Below are 20,270 nucleotides of genomic sequence, written 5' to 3'. Positions count from 1 at the left end.
GGCGGCGGGGGTCGCTCGCAAGAAGCGGGAGCGGCGGAGGGAGGGGACGCCCGCCTCCTCGGGCCCGTCAGCGGCGCTCCGCCCCTCCCGCCGGCCCCGCCGCCCGGGGCCCGGCTGGGCTCGGGGCGGGAAGGTCCGGTGAGGCTGGAGCGGCTGCAGCTACGCGGGGCCTTTCCGGCCAAACGTGCTCGGGAACAGGGCTGGTCGTCCCCGCCGGCGCCTCAGCGAGAAGCCCGGGAAATGGCCAAGGGTTGGTAAATGAATCGCCCGGCACGGCGCTGAAGCGCTCAGGGTTCCTCCAGCAGTGCACCTCGCTAGGGATTGTTAAGAATTAAAATAGGAATTTAGGCCAACTGTGGGGAAAAAGAAGTTGCTGATAATTTTACCCCGTATGTCTGTATTGCCATTCAAAGTTAATATCTCTTAAAATAGGGACATGAAAGTTTACAACAATGCATAAAGTTGCAAGCACCTTCGAGATTAACTAAGACTTGTGTGGAAGTATGTACATCCTTTACTAGGTTTTAATGCAAACCAGTGAGGAATTGGGTCAATAATCATAGATATAACAGGAGGTAATGGAAGTTACTTGACTGGCTGTTGAGAAAATTCTTGAAACCGCTAATGTTCCCTTTATGGACATCTGAAAAAAAAAAAAGAGAAATTGACCCTTGAGAGTTCTGAAGTCCTGAAGAAGCTGGTGAGTGAACTAGCCTTTTGTATTTTGTTTAGACATTTGTTTTATTTTATCCACATGTACTTGACAAGTCAAGAGTTCGGCATCTTGTGAATGAAAAATCCATATGATTTGCAGAAGTTGCCTTCATATGAATGTGGAATTGTTTTCCTATGCAGCTGAGGGGTCAGATGCCTTGGAATTCTTATGTGAGTTTGCAGAAGGCCTGAGTTTCTTGAAAGAGATAAATGCCACCCTTTGATATCACCTGACAGGGTTTGGGTCTGTAGACTGTAACTGAGATGATCTGGACATGTTAGCAGGATACAGGAGCTGTTCCAGTTACAAATTCTGGTTACAAATCCAGTTAAAAAATGAACATGCTGTTTTTCTAAAACACTACAGACCTTGTAATTAATAAAATAGGGGCTATCTTGTTAGTTTGAGTGAGTTCCATATTCATAAGCATCCAGTATATTAGGAGGTATATATACAGTCAGCAGCAGACAAAAAGTAGAACCCTCAAACCCTTAATACAGACAGCTGCAAAACAGCTGGTCAGAATTGGTCATGGTAACATTCCTGGTTATGATTTTAGATAAAATTTTAGAGCAATCTGAGATTGTTATCATTCGTTCTAAATGTCTCTGTTATTATCAATAGCAGTGAGAAAAGGTCCAGAAAGATGACCTGGAGCTATGTGTATACAACATAAGCAACCTACTTGTTGCAAGATATTTGTGTTCTAGAACTCATACATTTTAAATTAATCTTTGTTGGAAAGCATAAAAAATTATATTGTAAAATAAAGTAGCATTAATTCCAGTACAACGAAGCCAAACTCTTCAACTTCACCCTTCCTGAACTTCAGTCCCTTTGTGCTTTTTCTAGGGGGGAAGACTTTTTTTTTTCCCACTCAGAACGTGTTATAAAACCATTGTAACGCTGGTTTTATAAACATGACCTCAATAAACAATACGACCTTGGAACTTTTTAAGTATTATTTTTATTTCCTCTGAGAAGTCTAACTGGCTGGACTTTCCCCTTTCTCCCTACGCTTCCCGGCAGCAGCTCCCGGGAAACGGCGTGTCCTGGGGCATGCGCACGCTGGGTGACAGTGCAGAGGCACGTGGAGCGCTGCGGCGTGTTCGGGGTGAGCGGCGTTCGCCAGCGGCTCCAATGCAGGAAGGTCCTGGGGAAGGGTAAGCTGAGAGCTCCTCGGATTGTGTTCTCCGGGGGCGGGGACGTCTCAAAAGTTGCGCCGGTGACCCTGACTCCTTTGCTTTTTTGTTTAACCACGGACCTTGTCGTGTCCGCAGCCCTCGCTGGAGCCGGCGCTGGCAGCCGCTGCCGCCCCGCGCCCGCCCGCCTGCCCGGTGCCGCCCGGTGCCGCCCGGTGCCGCCCGGTGCCGCAGGCGCGCAGGGGTTCGCGGGCCGGCCCTCAGCGGCCGCCGCCGGCGGTACCCGCGGCCTACCGGAGGCTGGCGCCGTGAGAGCGGTCTCAGAGGCGGGACACGAGTCCAACGCCGCGGGTCGCGCCCCGCCTGCGGGGAGGCAGTGGGACCCTGGCCACCCTCGCCCCGGCCATCGCCGGCCTGAGACCTGCGCGGCGTCTTAGCCCTTTGCCACGCTCTTCCTAAACGTTTTTGGGTCAGAATTCCCGCGGGAAGGAAGAAGGCGGCGCGCAGGTGGCAGCGGGCGGTGCGCGGCCCAGGACGGGAGGGGCCGGCGCTGGTCCCCGGGGCCTGCGGGGCTGAGCTGCCCGCGGCAGCGCTCACCTGGCTGAGGGGAGTCGGGCAGGCGGGGGAAAAACACCCTGTGCCGCACGAGCACCTGTCTTACGGCCTAGTTACTTAAATCTCTAATAGTTCTTATGCCTGGGGAGTGGCGGGTGTCCACATTTTCCCCTTTGTGGAAGATTTCCTGGCTCACTGTATTTTGTAATACGGCCTTGAAAGTGCTTATTGTGTTTCAACTGTTAGAAAATTATTTTAGAGACTTTCTTGCCCTTCAAATGTATTACACCGTGTGGTAAGTGGAACACCTTAGAAATAGTTCTTTAAATATATCCAAATTTCCTGGGTTTAGTCTATGTATTTGTAAGTTTGAAAACATCCAATGTTTTCTATTGATGTACTTTTAAAAGGATATTAGAATTAACTACAATTTAAAATTGTATACAAGTTTGTGGTAAATCACTTGCATCAGCTCAATCACTTCCAGAAAGAGAAAGATTTGGAAACTTCCTGTGGAGTGTTTTAGATAGAGATCCTGGTTGCCCATCAATAGGATAGAGGATGTAAGTTCCATTGCAGCTCGAGAACGGGAAAGGACGACTTACCTGGGGGCTTACTTCATCCTGATTTCTTGCAGTTTAGCTTGCCAGCACTGTGGGAACTAAATTATTTGTAAAGGCAACTACAATATGGAACAAATAGAAGCAATAAAAGCAATATCTGAAAAGGAACTATAAAGCAAATCATTATTATAATACTTAATACGTAATATCTGGAAAATTTGTACCTTTATTTTTGTGTGCTTTCATTTTGCATAGGGAAGAAAACATTTCATATTATGACAGATCATAAATTAAAATTACTTCATTTTAGCTTTCCTTGTATCTGCCCCAGTGCCAGCAACAGCAGTGTAGTACAATACACTAAATGATTTTTATGCTCTGAAGTGGATTGTACAGACATCAAAAGAAATCCACCTATATCCAATTTTCTAGAATGATTTCAGTACCTTACATAGACTGCTCAAATAAGGTTTTTCTTCCTCAGTGTGTGCTGCTGCCACTACCTTGATAACGTTACACTGATGGAATCATGTGAACAGTTGAAGAACATTCAAGTTTGCCAAAGGTATTGATAATTTTTGTTGTTAATGATTATATCTCCTAAAACAAGACTTCAAGACTTTACCATACTCTCTGAGTTGAGGGAATTTGATGGGTCTTTTTTAGTGTACCACAACATTTATCACCAGTGGTTTGTGTTCCCCAGCTTAGAACCAGTTTTGTAGGTTGTAGAGTACATAGTTGTTAGCCCTTTGTACAAACTGGCGTGTATTCTAAGGAAACAAATTAATACCAAATTTCGATGGATAAGGCTGTAGCTTCCACTATAATTTGAGGAATTAGGTTGCTTTTCTTTTGCACAATGGGTGATTTCAGCTGACGTGTGACTGTTCAATAGTCTGTATTGCAAAGGTGGTCAACCTTCTTGACTAAAAGCCATCTTACTTCCTTTTACCACCAATAGTTGTATTTTCTGGCAGTTCTTGGACCCCAGTTTGGCATTATGGAGTGGCTTAGTGGCTCAGTCATGCAGTGCTGGTATGTTAAAAAGTTCAGCTTTGCCTTCTCAGTAGTAGCATGATAGCACGTGTGGCTTTTAAAGGCAGGTTTCTAAATTTGAAAGCTTACCAAGTGGACTAACTTCATAGCACTTGTGAGCATGTCAGTGTTCATTGTTAGGAGTTTTTCTATGAGAAGATACCAGGCTGTAGGTTCTTCTCAAGCTTACCTCACTCAGAACATTATAATGTAGTGACATTGATTTTTACCTGGTTGTTGTGACTGTACTTAACTGCTTTAATGTGCTCTCGTTACAGGTACCTCAGAATTGAATTCTTCTTAATACAGTGACCATGTGGGATCAAAGAAAAATGGTCTTCTGTTTTTCAAACACTTGAATTTGTTGTTTGTAACAACATGATTTACTGTGAAAACTGGAAGAAGAATCTTTCTGGACACTTTAAAGATAGCTGGTAGGCATAGCAAAATGCTTTGTTTGAGGCGGGTTTGCTTGCTTACGCTGAGACGTTGCCAAGCTCGGACTCTGTGTAGTGATCTGCTTTTGAGCCAGATAAATAGCTGCACCCATGAAGATGAAGTGTTTAGCCTTGTTGGAAGGAACAAGGCCAGACTTTCTGAAAAGCATGTGGGAATTGCATTCAACATGCTGTGGCAGTTGCAAAAGAAGAGGCCGTTTCTCTTAAGGACTACTGACTATGTAAAAAATCACTCCCAGTTTCTTACCCTTTGCGTTTTGGCAGAAAACAAGGTGAAAGACATGGAAGATGAGGCCATAGTGGACACCTTATATAGTATTCTGAGGTAAAGAGCATTAAATTGAATTCCATGTATATATATTTTGTATTTGGTAATAAAAAGAGAGGGAATTTTGACTATAGAGCCATACTATAAGGAGATTGGGAGACTGCCCTGCCACAGTTTCTGTAATCCGTGTGACACAGATGGCGTAATGTCCTGTGCTTCAGTTTTTGAGATGCAGGTAGAACAGATCTGTTTTGCACTCCCAGTAAATATGTTTTATAATTGTTATGAGTTATTAATGCACAAATGTTTATAATCTGTTTGAATGGAGGGAACGATGGAAAAGTAAAACATGATAAATAATGAAAGGACATATGTCTTATTTCTTTGTAACTATGGGAGCAAGCTTCAAACTATTATGTCTTTCTTTTGAAGGCTCAATGTTGAAGACCATGATTCTCTAGCAGAAGCACTTGTTACAGAAGCATGGAAAAGATTAGAAAGGCAAGTACTGTATTGCTGTGCTTTGTGAAAGGTGTACGTTGCAAGCATGATTTGCTTCATGTGAGGTTACACAAGAGTTCTCAAAGAGTATGTATGTTTAAAACATAATATGAGTATTTCTGAAGGTTTTGGAAATTATACATACAGACTTTGGTACACAAATGCATGAGAGATTCAGATGCTGCAACAACAGGGACCAACATTTAAAGTTTTGAAATATAATGTCTGTGGAGATTTATGTGTTCGAAGGAAATTGCAGGTTTTAATATTTACAATTTTATCTCAGTGCTTGCTGTCCAGCTCATAAATGGTTGTTAGAAGCCTGCTCATCTCAATTTAGTAAAAACATTTTGTATTAAAACAGCAACATTTTCCCTTTGTGCATTTTGTTGTTAGTTTCGTTGGCTTGGTTTGATTTCTTTTTTTTTTGGGATATTATAATTTTCATTCTGTAATCTCAGGGTAATGGCAGAAGCTAGTGTCAGCCTTGGCACCAGCACCACAGAATTGCCTCTTTCATCTTAACATGTGGGGTTTCTTGACAGGTAAATTAATACAGTGTAGCTTGAACACAAAGTGATATTCAGATAATAAATTGCTCACATTCATTTTATTTCATATTTATGTATTTCACATCATTGCTTGAGAACATAATCTTTATTAGGCTGGTCTGGCTAAGTGAAGAACAACTGATTTTTGTAGAGTTCCATATGCACAACATGCTTTAATATTAAACATCTAGGTATTTTGTTTCCTTATTTTGTAATTTGAGTATACCCTTGCTTTTTGTATGGCTGTTGAAGTAGATTTTTGTCTTTAGTTATTCCCTAGAAATAAAAGGTAAATATTCTTTCTGTCTGTCTTTAATGTCTTGACAGGCTTAGTTTGCCAGCTCTATCTAAATTTACACTGTGCTTATACAAGCAACACAGGCATTTCAATCCCATAATTGGCCAAGTAGCTCATATTGTGGACATGAAGCTGGATTCTATACAGGATGTAAGGTAAGTGTCAGAATGAAGCTAAGGAGAAGCAATATGTCACAATTACCGTGCTGCCTTTCCTGAACCCTTTCCTTTTTTCCTCAACTGGAGGTTGCTTTTCTTCAGTTTGGAGTTTCTGGGAAAGAAGTGTTTTGTGTTCATGCATTGTTTGACAGGTGAATGCATTTTCCCAATGATTTTACGAAGGATTTCTTTATAACCAATCTAAACAACTAAAACTACTGTTTGATTGTTTAGATAGGTTATAAAGATTTAATTAATTTCCACTGTTCTACTTACAGTAGAATAATATAGCAGACATTTAGAATCAGCTTTATCCTGATTCTAAATTTAACATGGACTTTTTGATAATTTAGAGGCTATTGACTCACCAGAAGATGTTTTTCTTCCCTGACATTGATAGCTTCTCTACTATGACATGGATTTAGTTAGCTATTGTGAATAGCAATAAGAAGTTTAAAAGCAATGCTGTGTTTATTTATCTGCAGATTATTTTTTTTTCTAGTCAAGCTGAATTAATGAATTCTCTTGCTAGCATGTCCAGCACATTACCCTAATATTAAAACTACTTAAAACACAGCGCTAGTCAAAGAAGTCCAAGCTTCTTTTTTCTTGCCTCTGTTCCCTCTGGGCCATTATAGTGAAAGCTTCTCTTTCTTTTTTTCTGTTTTTTACAGCATTAGCAGTGCCAACACTTATTTTTGCAGATGTGAGGATCCTGCCTATGAAACTCATTGAATGGGACTCCATTTCTTTACAGAAGTGACTCTCTGTGGTCATAAGTTTTATTCCCTTAGGAAGGGATTCTTTCTTTAGGAGTGACAATGACTCTTCTCCCCATTCTGACACTTGAGAATTGTTTAAGTTTCTTTGGTGTCTATTGAGCATTAAAGATCTTTTTGCAAATTTGAATCAGGCAAATCAGACTCCTGCCTTAGGCAAATGCTTTTATCGCATGCAGCTTTGTTAGGGATGGCTGAAAAATCCCGATTGTTTCAGAAGTTCACTGAAAGCAGAATTTTTACTGTAGAAGGATAAATGGTTTTTGCTCATCTGTTTTTTCTGCATTAGATCTAAAATTCCTTTTTGTGCAGAAGCCAGCAGCACCTTGACTACCATTCCTTTCCTTGTGTAGTTTATTTAGGAAATCTAAAATTTATTGCTTATTATGTTCAATGTGTAAGTGTAAAATCTTTTGAATTCTTTAGGATCTTGTCAGTTTTGATGGTCGGCATATCTGATGTTATCTCACAGAGTTTTCGAGATCGATTACTACACAAGGCTGAACAGCTGTTGGAAGAAGAGAATGAAGGCCACTTCAACTATGCCAAAAGAATGCTACAGTTTCTTCACAATGTTAAACTGAAATATCATCCATTGCTAGAAAAATGCAACAAGATTTTCCTTAAAAGTGCCTCCCGTCTTGATATCCACAGTATTAGTAATATTTTTGGACTGTACGAGCAGCTGGGTTTTGACAATGCTGAATTCCGCTTGCTTGCTAATCAGCTACTGTCTGAAACTATAGATGATTATTACCATCCTGAAATCTTTGCAAAATTATTTTTTGCTCTTGGGCCTATGGCAGGATCCAGGGTAAGAGAAAGGTAAGTTTATTAATGATTTTTTCTTATTTATGATATAAATTTTCTTGCACAGAAATTAAAAACGTGTTAATGTTTGGAGGAACTTCTGAGCCATCTGTGAGCTGAGCCTTAGGTTTCCTGGTTGTAACTTTGTAGCAATGGGTGATTTAACTATGGAAACATTGTCAAAGCAGTTTGTTTTGAGACAGTTGCATAGAAAGCTAAATCCAGCAATCAAGTGATATGCAAATGCTGTTATGCAAGACCATCTTGTAGCTGTCTTAGACTACAGCCTTCCATTCACAGGGGATGGTAGTAAAAAGCTTTCTGTCTTTTCCCTGAGGCATATGTGCAGTGGTATGTGTTACTTTTTCCTTTTTAAGACTGGCAGTAGCTGAAACAGCCTGAGTCTTGTCCTATACCAGATTGCTGACATCCTATTCTTCATGAAAGGTCGTCAGCAGGGAACACTTTGACGTTTATTTAGCAATTAGAGTATTATGTTACAGACTTTTTTTTCTTGTGCCACAAAATCCTACTTGCGGTGGTGTTACACATGGGTCTCTCAAAGTCTGTAGTTTTAGGCAGAATTTGCTTTATTTATTACAATGAGTTGTATTTTCATACTTTCCTTCATGAACATCTGCCTCTATTCAGAGATTTGGATATACTGCAAGCCTATGTTGGTTTTTGCCATAGCTGACTTAGTTCCAAAAGCTTTTCCTAGATTATTTATTTATTTAATTTGTGGTAAACACTGGCTTTTTAACTGCCCCAGCAATTCTTCAGTTCATGTTTGATTCTGTTATCTGTAGCTTCCTGATTGATCATTAATTGTTTAATGTCTTAAAGTATCTTCCCTACTTCTCGTCTACTTCTAGAATTGTTGGACTCACTGGTTTCTAGCATCAGAACAATATGCACTGATCCAACACACTCACACCCCTTTACCTGTGCTATACACATTAGCTGTTTAGAAGACAAGTCCAGAGAACAAAAGTCTCTAGTTTGAGAGAATTTGTTTTCCTGTATTTCCTGAAGCACTCTTTTGGTTTTTTCTCTCATAGACAAAGAAAATTGCTGCAGTGTTTGCTGGAGATTTTCATCTGTTTTTCATTGGAAAATATGTCTTTTCCTCTTTAGGTTGCTAGTAACTGCAGCACACATGGCAGAAGAATTTAGCAGTCACCAGGTATTGGTGATACTGAAGACAATGAAGAAAATGAAATGCAGAAATTCTCACCTACTTGAAAAGTAATTTTTTTGATACTACTAAGAAGGTGTATTCTCTAGGTAAACTACTTCCATTTAGTGTGGAAAACTGCGTAATACTCAGTGAGGAGTGGAGGGTGCGTCACTTGCACACAAATGCATCTGCACTATAAATAATTAGGTAATACAGATTTTAGAATATTGCAGCTTGACCCAGAAGTAATTGAGGAAATTTAGGAATTTCATAGAAAAGCATTTCAACCCTACCAAGTTAATGTCATATTATATCTGGCTTATTTGCAAATATGTGATCCCATTTCAGTAAACTTAGCCCCTAACAGTTACTGTAAACTCAGGAGAAAAAAGAGAACGTGTCCACGTTTTCTACAGTTGTAAACTGAACATTGTTTATAAGGAGAGGTAATATCTATCATAAAATAAGGGGAAAGCAGCTGATGTTTTGGGCACAGAAGATGTAGCATTAGATACATCAGAGATGCAGCAGAGTTAAGTACAGGTCCTGAGCAATAACTGGATTGAAGGTAGTTGTATGAACCAAAGAGATCCTTGGAAGAAAAAGGACATACTTGTGTACTATGGAATACTATGGAATACTAAGGGTGAATTCATGCCTTTTCTCCTTGAATCTCACTGTCTGAAGAAGGTCTTAAGGTATTATCTTTTCCTACAAATCTTTGCAGCCTTAGACCAACAGTGAGTGCAGTGGTACTGAAGCTGGTGTTACTGTTCTAGTTTATTCCATTCTTGGTCCACTTTAACTGATTGTGAAATCTGAAACAGAACTTATTAGTGTGAAGTAGCTGATTTGCTGCAATGAGGGTTTTAATTTTGCAGTTCACTAAATGAAGAGAGGCTGCTGTGTCTTTGGGGACCAGTGTCAAAACGGGTGTGGAGAGGAGTGCAGGTGTGTGAAACCCTCCATATATATGTACTGTGCATCAGAGGACACCCTTTCTTCAATGTGGGATGTTGGAGTTTGCAGTATCTTTTGTATTAGCGTAACACCATGTAATCTTTTTCTCTTTGTATTCAGAATGGCTTCTGTTCTGCACAAACACTTGGATAGTTATCATGTATTACAGCTGGTGAAGTTAACACAGTACCTGACGGGGTTGCGATGCCGCAATCTGGAGCTGTTTGCCAAACTGAAAATGTTACTATTAGGGTAAGTGTGTATTCTTGGAAATGTAGTTATTTAAGTATTAAACAGTTCTCTACCTGAGATTTCAAATTACAAGCTAAGATGTTAAAGTGTTTTGTTTCCATAAAATATGAAGAAGTAACAAACTGTTACAATATTTGATTCTTTTAAATGCCTAAATCAGAGGATAGGAAGCGATTGTTGTCTTGTTTATAGACCCAACAGTATCTGCTAATAGATATGATACCTTTCAAAAATATTTTTTTGCCCCTTATTCCTTTGGTCACTGCAATATTGAAATGACAGGAAATTTTGATTGGTTTTTTATTGGAAGGGCAGGTATTAATGTCGTCTTTGATGTTTGATGAAAGAAGTAATGAAAAATAGGCAGTAAGGATGCCTTGGTTGGGACAAGTGAAAGTGTGAAGCAGAAGTACTTTTCTTTTGATTGAAGAACTGTCCAGTTAATTCTTAGGCTTGTAGAGTTGCAGCAGAAAGGGAAACAGTTTCTGGAATTGCTGGAGAGGAGATCTTCCTTCCATTGCTCAGCCGCTATAGGAATGTAGTGCCTTGCTGATGATTCCTTCATGTTCCTCAGGCACCTCAGAACCTGGTGCTCCCTAAGACAGAAATCAGAGAAATGACCCAGGCCCAGAAACCCACTGACACCCTTAACAAATATGGACCTTCTGGCCTTAATAAGGACTTCTGTGTTTACCAGTAACATTTAAAGCCTCTCCAGCTGACTGAGCTGCTCCCTGTCTTCTTCCCTTTTTTCAGTTTTGAATAAATTAGAAAAAGTTAATTAAAAATCATGGTAGTTCCTAACAGTGTGAATTTCTACCACGTCATTAATATTCTACTTATTTTATATTTGATATGCAGCTTTTGACTTCTAAATTAGTATTTTCATGCATGTAGTTTGTTTGGGTTTTTAAACACTTACACTTTGTCATTACTGATGGACTATTTTTATTTCCACCTTTCTTCCAGTTATTTAAAATCTAGTGTGATACCTGCTGATACTGCAGCCATAATTCGTGTTCTGGCCATGCTACCTTCTTTTCAAGTGGAGGAGATGATTACAAACAAAGCAGCAGCAGTTCTGCCTCAATGCAGTCTCCATCATTTGAATTGCATTGCTACAGCTCTTGTCAAATGGAATCATCATGACCAGTTGCACTGGCAAAACAGTTCTGAGCTATGTGCAAAGCTTCTGCAAAAACTAAATGACTGTGGATTTGAGAGGCTTCAGAAAACCAACAGCTTAAATCTTCTGTTGGAAGAAGTTACACATGTGAATGGAGAGTGGTTTGAAGAAGTCCTGAATGAGGAAACTGTGGCCATGTGTCAACGCTTGATAGACCAAATAACATGGACAAATGTATCACCGCTGTCTTTTTTTCTCAAAAAAACAAACCACCGTTGTCCTGCCTTATTTGACAGAATAGCTTCTGTGACTGTTGAAAATACAGACAAGGTATTAGAGCTTTTCTTTCCATCTGCTATGTGAGTTATTCAGTAGAAAAGGAGAGGTTCATGTGTTGATGTGTTTCAGAGCACAGTCCACAGTGTTTCTAAGTTTTCCTCAGTGTACCTGATTTGGAGCTCATCTTTTTTTGTGTTCACTCAAAGCTATTTTGGTTCTATTTATATAAATTTGCACTTCTCATTAGTTTTCATTTCTTACTGTTCAGTCAGTGTTAGGTCAGCCATAATCCTGTGCGTTCAACTTTACATTTGACCATCTTAAATTTTTTTTTAAACTTCTTTATAAATAGCCACATCAGCTGGTGTGTATTTTAACATTACTCATTGTTGTGGGGGTTTCCCCAGTAGCTTGTCTTTTTGGTCAAAATTACTCTTTTTTCTTACTATCTTTTTTTCCTCCTCGTTCTCAGTCTGGTGTTCATATAAATCTTTGATTTTATTCTATTGCAGTTTAGTTTCTTTAAGAGCATTTAATGCAAAATCTTTTTGAAAGGTTCTTTAAGAATATAGAAACACTTGGATCATCTGTGTGAAATACAGATGATCCTCGTTCTCAGTCTGGTGTTCATATAAATCTTTGATTTTATTCTATTGCAGTTTAGTTTCTTTAAGAGCATTTAATGCAAAATCTTTTTGAAAGGTTCTTTAAGAATATAGAAACACTTGGATCATCTGTGTGAAATACATCTTAAGTTTAGCTGTTGCTGCAGATTCAATTATTTCTGCATTTTATTTTTCAATTGTTTCCTTCTGGAATAGTTGACAAAAAAATTAGAAAATAGCTCATCTAGTCTTAAATTTCCCAATTCTGAATGAAGTATAAAACTCTTCTTTATTGTAAAGCAATAGTATTATATATTGCAGTGACTTGATTTTGGATGTCTTTTTTTCCAGATCCACCCCTCTGAAATCTATTTTATTCTCTTCCTTTTCTCTGCTTTGAATTATGACAATGAAGAGTTCTTTAAGGGTTGTATCCAACATCTTACTTCTAACTTGAGTAAGTGCATTAGAAAAATATATTCTGACACCAAATAAATGTCACTGAAAGTTATTATTTTTATCGAATGAAAATAGGAATAGAATGGCACTTCTGTTAAGCAAAGAAAAAGTGTGTATGTTACTACTAATACTCTACCTACTTGGGTTAAACCATTACAAAGATTCAATGGTGGGTTTCATTTCACCCTTTAAAAATTACTGTTAACAAGGGACTAGCAAAAAAATTTTAGTGTAGTAAAAAGCAAGTGATAATTCTGGTTAATTCACTGTGCTGCTATTGGATAGAATTGTTGCGGTGTTCCCCAAGGAATCGTCATTTGTGAACAGGATACATTTTGTGATCCATCACAAATAAATGGTTAAAGTTGTAGAGGAAGTGTGTAGAAACTTGTATAGTACGTTAAGGGAGAAAATTAGACAATTTGGGAGGCCAGGAGAAGGGCACTGCAAATCCTTTCAACTTTATGTCATGTGTTAATATGTATTTCTCTCTGTTTTTTAAAGGTTATTTTGAAATTTATCAGTTGGTGCTGCTTGGTCACGTTTTGGCAGTGGCTGGGTATTTTCCTCCGATTCTGATAACAACGATATTTAATGTTTCTTTCCTAAGCAAACTGGATGCTCAACTTAAAGGTAGATATCTAGCTCTCTGATGAATTTGATTGTGTAGCATTTGGCATAAAATGCAATTATGGACTACCTATGACTTGAGAAGTAGAATTACTCTTTAAATTATTCCATTTTCTAGAAAGACTCCCTCTATATAATCTAGTCATGATTTGAGTACTAAAAGGAAAGGAATGAACAAAAATCTGTGTTTTGTTTTAAAAGTACAGACTTGTATTGCAGATGAGAAAAGGTCATCTAAGGCAAATTTTATAGTCAACTTATTGTACTCAGTATATAATAATTCTTCAGTTTTGTTGGAAATAAAATTACCTGACTCTGATGTTTATTACTAGAAAGAGTCACAAAGCTCAAGAAATATAGTGGGATTCTTGCCTGCAAGAAATGTGTCCTACCACTCTCTTCTCTCTAAATAAGAGACAGTTTATATCGTCCCTCTCTACCTGTACATTGTTCGCTATCAACGTATTGTTGCCTTTTTGCCTTCAAGTACTTAATTAAAAGTTAAATGATAGAAGCTATTTTATATCTTCTGTCTTGCTGTTGTTCTTAACATTGAGCAGAACTGTTACTTTTCATTTTTTCCTCAGGGATTTTGAGCACCTTTCTAAAATTCTGCAACATGAATTTTATAAATGCCATAGTGTACACACTTGCATTTCTAGTAAAGAATTCAGAGGCAGCCATTTAGGTCCATACGTTGGATTTTTCACATTGCAGTTTACACCTTTGTATGTTTGTTTGTGTTTTTTTAATCAGTCCTGCCTGATACCCTAAAGCAGAGGGTCTGCTCTCGCCTCATGAAATTGAACAGAGCAGTCTGTCTGGAATGCCCAGAGTTTCACATCCCTTGGTTTCATGAGCAGTACTGTCAACGTGTCTTTCATAACAGTAAGTAACTTAAGAGAGGAAAACCTACCCTTGTTTCTAATAATAGTCTATTTTCAATGATCTACTAGATGTTTCTTCTAAAACTGTCAGGTTGACACTACCACACCATAGAAGATCAGGAAGGTGCAACCCACTCTCTGCTGAGCATGTCTTGGAAAGTGCAACCGCTCAGTAGTGCAACAGAGAGCAAAGCAGTTTTCCTTGTGATAATTAATGTAATAGAGATGGGATTTTTCCTTCTAAGAAATAAAATTTAAATAAACAGAAACAATGTATATGGCATGAAGGATGGAAAGACAGGAGGAAGATCATTAGGGTTGTCTCCTGGAGGATATGGGTCACTTTGCTCCCTACTTCACTTACAAGACTGAACGCTTGACTTAAATTTTTCAATAGGAACATTTTTACTGCTTGTTTTTGAACTTGCTCCTGCCTTCTTCCTCAGAAGAATCAAGATCCATCAGGAATGAGAGAGAAAGAAGTAGGCTAGTGATCAATGTAGCAGCTGAGATCTTTCAGAATAGTGATGAATTCAGGAAATCCAGCTAATGCATGGAGTATCTATCCTCCACTAATTTACATGGAGAAATCTGCTTTGCTATGCAGAGAACTCAGCTACTTTGTCTTTCAGTGACTGAAGATGTTTTGGAGCAAGGTGTTACTCTGCAACAGACAGAGAAGTGACAGATAGTGTGGTGTGCCCGTAATAAAGGCAAGATGAGTAAATCTTAAGTGTCTAAACACGATTAAAAGCAAACAAAATCCAACAGGTAGAACCTCCAACTAAAGTTTTTGTAGCATGTGAATCAGCAATATCCTTGATGGAAAGTCTGGATTTGAAATTTATGCTCAGTAGCACTTACCTGCTGCCTTCCACCTAAAATATGATCACTTGGTCTCCGAATTATGATGGAATAGCCCAGGGATCTGTGGAAAAGATTTAATTCAATAGCCTGGCTGTCAAAAATGCAATGTCTCAAAGTGCTCTTTTCAGAATTTTGGCTGTGGAAGTTTTGATGTATGAATTCTTTATTTTGTCTTTGTAGGCATGAGCCGAATAAATCCACTGCGACAGCACGTTCACAGAATGCTGACAGAGATCTTAGGAGGGAGCCAGTACTCCAGAGTATCTGTTCTCACACCATACTACTATGAAATAGGTGAGAAGTTAATACTCTAAGGATTGTTATTATTACCAAGATTAGAAAGCCAGTGGTCATGTTGCCACAAGATGTTGCAAAGAAGAAATTGTTGTGTAAAATACAGTTTCTAAAAAGTTCTGCATAATATAAATAATGTTGGATATCTCTAATTTTGGCTATCACTTAGTTCTTCTAGAAGTAAACACTGTACAGATCAAATTCTTTCACTTTTGTCAGTAAACAGGTTTGCTGTGTTTTCTGACAGATTTTGAGTGTGTCCTGGATGAAAATAAAAAGCCTCTTTCCTACATGGCTCAGAATATACCTTTGGATGATGTGGGGGGAATACACTTGAGACATGACATCAAAGATGAAGGGAGAAAGGCTCTGCCACCAGGAGCTCAGAGGTTAGTGCGTTGAATTCTTGCACGTTAGCTCTCCCAAGCTTCCAAGTTAACATCCAGTTTAGGCCAGGTTTTTGATGCTTATGTCCTAAATATTTGTTGCAACCCTTATGCTATTTATTTTTCAGTTCCTTTTTCCTAAGTCTAATGAGGTTTAGCCTTCCAGGGTGTGGCGGGTCTGCCGCAGCTGCTCCCACACAGTTGCACGCTCGTTCCCTTGCAGTGCGATGGGGGACAGAATCTTGAGGGTAAAAGCAAAGAAGAAAACTCCTGGGTTGCAATTAAAACAGTTTAATAAGTGAAGAAAGGAAAAATATAAAAGGGGAAAAGTAAACAATTGATGCACATGCAGTCATTTACCACCAGCAGCCCAGTGGCAGAGCAGTGGCTACTTGGGAAAAACTCCCCTCTGTTTTATTGCTGAGCATGATGTTGTATGGTGTGGAATATCGCCTTAACCAGTTGAGGTTCCCTCCCATGGAAGGTGTCCCTTCCAGACCTCTTGTCTGTGCAGCCTATATGCACTGTGGGTGCAGAGTGAGAAAGTCTTGATGCTGTGCAAGCAATAGCTCTTCAGCGATAGCCAAAATATTGGTGTGTTATTAACACTGTTTTGGTCACAAGTTCAAAACACAGCACCAGATGAACTGCCATGAAGAAAAGTACCTCCATCCCAGCCAGATCCAGTATACATTCTTGAAATGTGTTTCATGAGATTGGAATACTCTTTCCCTCCCACCTCTTCAAATGTAAGCTTTGAAAATGCTAGTTAACTGTTTTTACCATTTGAGCAAAAACAGGTGTCAGGAAAAAAATGCTTTTTCTAAATCATGTAAAATTCAAATATCTCTAGATAAATAAGAGGAAAACGTTTTGTCTGGTTTCTGGGAGTTGTTTAATTTTCTTTTTCTGTGAATTGTCAGGTTTATCTTGTCTTGCTGCAGCTATCAGTACTGAACTAGAAATATCACTACTTGCTATTCAAGTAGGACCTGAAAGTAAATGCACGTCTTTGCTGTTTGCAGAATTGCTTTGGAATTTCTTGATTCAAGAGCTTTTAGCAAAGATTATTCACGTCATCTGAAAGGAGAACCTGCAGTGAAAAAACGACACCTGGAAATGCTGGGATACCAAGTAGTTCAGGTGAGCATCCAGCAATACTTTGTCCTTTCAGAGTTGTATCCATAGTGCAAAATGATCCATTTTCCGTGCAACAGGTTTAGAGACAGTTTTTATAGTTAAAAGCATCTACTGGTTGAGAGCAATTTTTGTATTTAGGGAGGAAATTCCAAGCTGTTCTCAAAATGATTTATGGACTTCATAGAACTTGCAAAGAGGCTGAAGCAAAACTGAAGTTAAAAGGTCTCAGTCTTACGTTACTGCAGGCAAACTAGCTATGTCAATGTAGCCTGAGTAAAGGAGAACAAGCGAAATGAGAGTTTCAGTTCAATTCACTCAAGATTTCTACAGTAGAAGATGATTGAACATACCCTCGAGTGGTTTTGAGTGCCAGTTTTGGCAGCTGCCAGATGGGATAGGGATGCTGTTTGTCTGCTGCAGTGATGGCACTGCGACAGGGAACACTAGTGGCCAGTGATAATTCACAACCATCAGCAATGAAACATTTTGGTAATGGAGGCTCATGAATTTGGAGACTCCTGTATATTTAATTACTCACCTACCCTAATTTTAGCTAGACTCCTTCTTTTAGCTTAAATTTGATTGGTTTTCTTGTTTCTTTGAAACAGAATAATCGTCTTTTCTCATGTTATACTACTGCTACACTATTCCAGTCTAATAGATTAACATTAAAAACTACAGTGACCTGGGATTTTTTTCTCAATTTGGATTTTAAAAGTGGGAGATGGTGTAATGGAGTTATCACGGCCTATGCTGTGTGGGCATCTGTTTTACATTTCTGCAACTATGCTGCTTTTTGGCAACAGACTGACTGTACTTACATAAAGAAGAATCTTACACTGAGAAATGGATCTTGTTAGTATTAGAGTGCAGCCAATGAATTCAAGTGGAGACAGACTTTTCCCAGGCAGAACTAACTCCGTTACCCTCGTCGGGTTGTGGTCGTTGAAAACTCCCGTAACACACATCACATTGGGGTCACCAAATAGAGACGATGAAGAAATGTGGCTGCACACACACCATGATTCGGTTTTCAGGATTCTCCCCAGAGCTCTCTCTGCGTTTCCCCTTTATTAGGGTTCTTTGGTAAACAGTACCTGCTGTTGTTATTCAGGTAACCAGAATTCCCAGGGCTTTTCGCAAACTCAGTGTTTTGATTCACACATTCCTTCTCAGCTCCAAGGCTGAAAGACTCGCTTTTGATTCTAATTACCTGAATGCAGGTGCTGCTGGCTTAACTCGTTCCCACATTAGAGCAAGCCTAGCTTTTGGAGGGACACAGGTCGTCAAATATCTTCAAGTGGAGAACAAGAGATATCAGAGAGCCTTTGCTGTGAATGGTATGTGTCTTACACCAGTGTTAACACTCAGTTTGTATGATTCTATTCCACAGATTCCTCACTTTGAATGGAATTCTATGGCTATGTCAACAAAAGGTGAACAGCTAGAATACCTGAGACAGCAGCTGTATGGAATACAGTGATGTCAGACATGCAGTCTAAAGTACTTCTATAAAAACATTTTATGTACTACCAAACGTTTTGTAATCCTGGAATACATAGTTTCAAAAATCTCTTTATCTGTGAGTCAGCTGGACCGAGGCTTGCCACAGGCATCAAGTGTAAAGGGATTGCAAAAGGCAGGTCATAGTGGGCCATGAAGATCCAATAAGGATGCTTAAAATTTCTTATTATCTGGAAGCTATTGTTTAATCACATGAAGCTCTGGCAGTTTTGCTGTAAAATTACATTATCATCTCCTAAATAAATAGTACAGAGGCTTAGCCAGACATAAAACTCTCCAAAGAAAAGGGTGGAAATACTCTTGACTGTGAGAGAAGCGTCAGCAATCTATTGGAAACTACGTCTGTCCTCCAGCATGAGACAGAATGAGCAGCTGGGAATCAAACAGTATCTGTACTCTGAAACCAAGAAACTGAAATGCAAATTGACTAAGCATAGGGCTGCTTTTAGAGCCATTCAGTTCCCGTCTCCCAGAACAGAGGTACTGTGGGGGACTGTGCTGCGGGAGGGTGTTGCATGGCGAGGAACCTCCAGCTTCTCCTACCCTGTGATGTGGCACATACAAAAGTAGGGCTGAGCCTTCTGGAACACCTCCATATACCTAAAAACCCTGCCAGGGTTTGTGCAGGAGGCACAAGACACTGAGATGTAGAAGGAAAAAACGGAATAGGCAGCAGAATGTTCATTGTAGAGCAACTGTAGAGTGGTCATACTTGACAGATCAGCCTGTTTTCAGAGGCAGCCACGTTGTGCCCACGCTGCCATCATCTCATGACTGCTTGCTCTGCCTGTCCTTCACATACACAATGTGGCTGTGTTTTCTTCCTCATTTAGTAGAAGCAGTAGACATTCTTTTACCACTTCCTTTGAAACCTGGCAGAGGTAAGCAACTGCATTTCTGAATTGGCCATTATGCATCTGCTGTCACTTTTTTTGGTTTTACTATTCAGTAGCAGAAGAAAGTATTTTTATTTACTGAATACAAATCAGGACAGGAATGGAAATTCAGGAAAAAACACCAGAACTGATCTAGGCTGCAAGATGTAGAGGAAGAGGGCTTTGAGGAAGTATCATTGAAGGGACAGCCATAGAAAGACTCTATGCACATTCTATTTTGTATAAAATGGAGAAAACAATCATAAATATAGGTTAGTATCTCAGAAGGTGGGCTACATGTCAAAGGGCTGTTGCATGACCCTGTTTCTGTACAGATGGCCTTCACAAAGCAACCTTGGAGTCTAAGAAAGGTGGCAGTGGCTTAAATGTTCAGTCATGGGTGGTCATGTGTTTGAGCTGAACCCTGCTTTTCAGAGTTCTAGCAGTCACTGTGCCAAGCCAGCTATCTTCAGATTATGTATGGATAAAGTTATGAGTATGCACAATGGGAAGAGGATTAAAACTTGCTATGAGTGGATTCAGAAAGGGCATCGAAGAAAAGCAAACTATAAAAGTATTTCAATAAAATGTGTTGTCTTTGATCCTTTCAGTCATTGTTTCTAAATTAAATCAGCAAGTGTTAGAGGAGTGATCTAACTGGAGCCAATGAAAAGGTGCTAAGAACAGCAGAAGATTTGGGTACTAAAGGGGTAAACAGAAAAGATTTTCCACAGATTAAGTACTGGCAGACAGTACCATACTGAAATGAGCTATGATGGCTGTGCCTTTGCCATATATTTACTTCTGTCTCCTAGGAAGGCAATGCTAGGGGTCATTTGATAATTGGAATTGCCATTCAGTCAGGTATGGTGGGCTTCTTTTCCAGTTTTCCTGCTACATCAGTTGTAATTAGATTTAGATTTATGAAATTCTTTAGATTATGACACCCTCTTTATTCAATGGAGAAATC

At 39.3% G+C, this 20,270-nt stretch overlaps 1 protein-coding gene across 3 annotated transcripts; it reads left to right on the top strand.

Annotated features, from left to right (window-relative positions):
• Positions 1 to 46: 46 nt before the first annotated feature.
• Positions 47 to 19,910, top strand: FASTKD1 (FAST kinase domains 1). Of its 3 annotated transcripts, XM_027733553.2 has the most exons (17): positions 47 to 700; positions 1,745 to 1,878; positions 3,460 to 3,540; positions 4,292 to 4,447; positions 5,172 to 5,240; positions 6,119 to 6,244; positions 7,453 to 7,851; positions 8,974 to 9,084; positions 10,097 to 10,228; positions 11,198 to 11,684; positions 12,590 to 12,695; positions 13,202 to 13,330; positions 14,084 to 14,215; positions 15,262 to 15,375; positions 15,623 to 15,764; positions 16,787 to 16,904; positions 18,295 to 19,910. In XM_027733553.2, exons 4-17 carry the CDS (start codon positions 4,392 to 4,394, stop codon positions 18,382 to 18,384), a joined length of 2,211 nt encoding a protein of 736 aa, XP_027589354.1. In that variant the 5' UTR covers positions 47 to 700; positions 1,745 to 1,878; positions 3,460 to 3,540; positions 4,292 to 4,391; the 3' UTR covers positions 18,385 to 19,910. The 3 variants fall into 3 exon arrangements, with proteins under 3 accessions (XP_027589354.1, XP_027589358.1, XP_027589353.1); XM_027733557.2 differs by lacking the exons at positions 47 to 700; positions 1,745 to 1,878; positions 3,460 to 3,540 and adding an exon at positions 4,736 to 4,796 and having other exon boundaries at positions 4,362 to 4,447; XM_027733552.2 differs by lacking the exons at positions 47 to 700; positions 1,745 to 1,878; positions 3,460 to 3,540 and having other exon boundaries at positions 4,366 to 4,796.
• Positions 19,911 to 20,270: the final 360 nt, after the last annotated feature.

This window comes from Pipra filicauda, unplaced genomic scaffold (assembly GCF_003945595.2).
Source record: "Pipra filicauda isolate LSUMZ 115617 unplaced genomic scaffold, ASM394559v2 scaffold5_size6683894_pilon, whole genome shotgun sequence".
Taxonomy (NCBI): domain Eukaryota; kingdom Metazoa; phylum Chordata; class Aves; order Passeriformes; family Pipridae; genus Pipra; species Pipra filicauda.
This window is presented reverse-complemented; position numbering and strand designations above follow the sequence as displayed.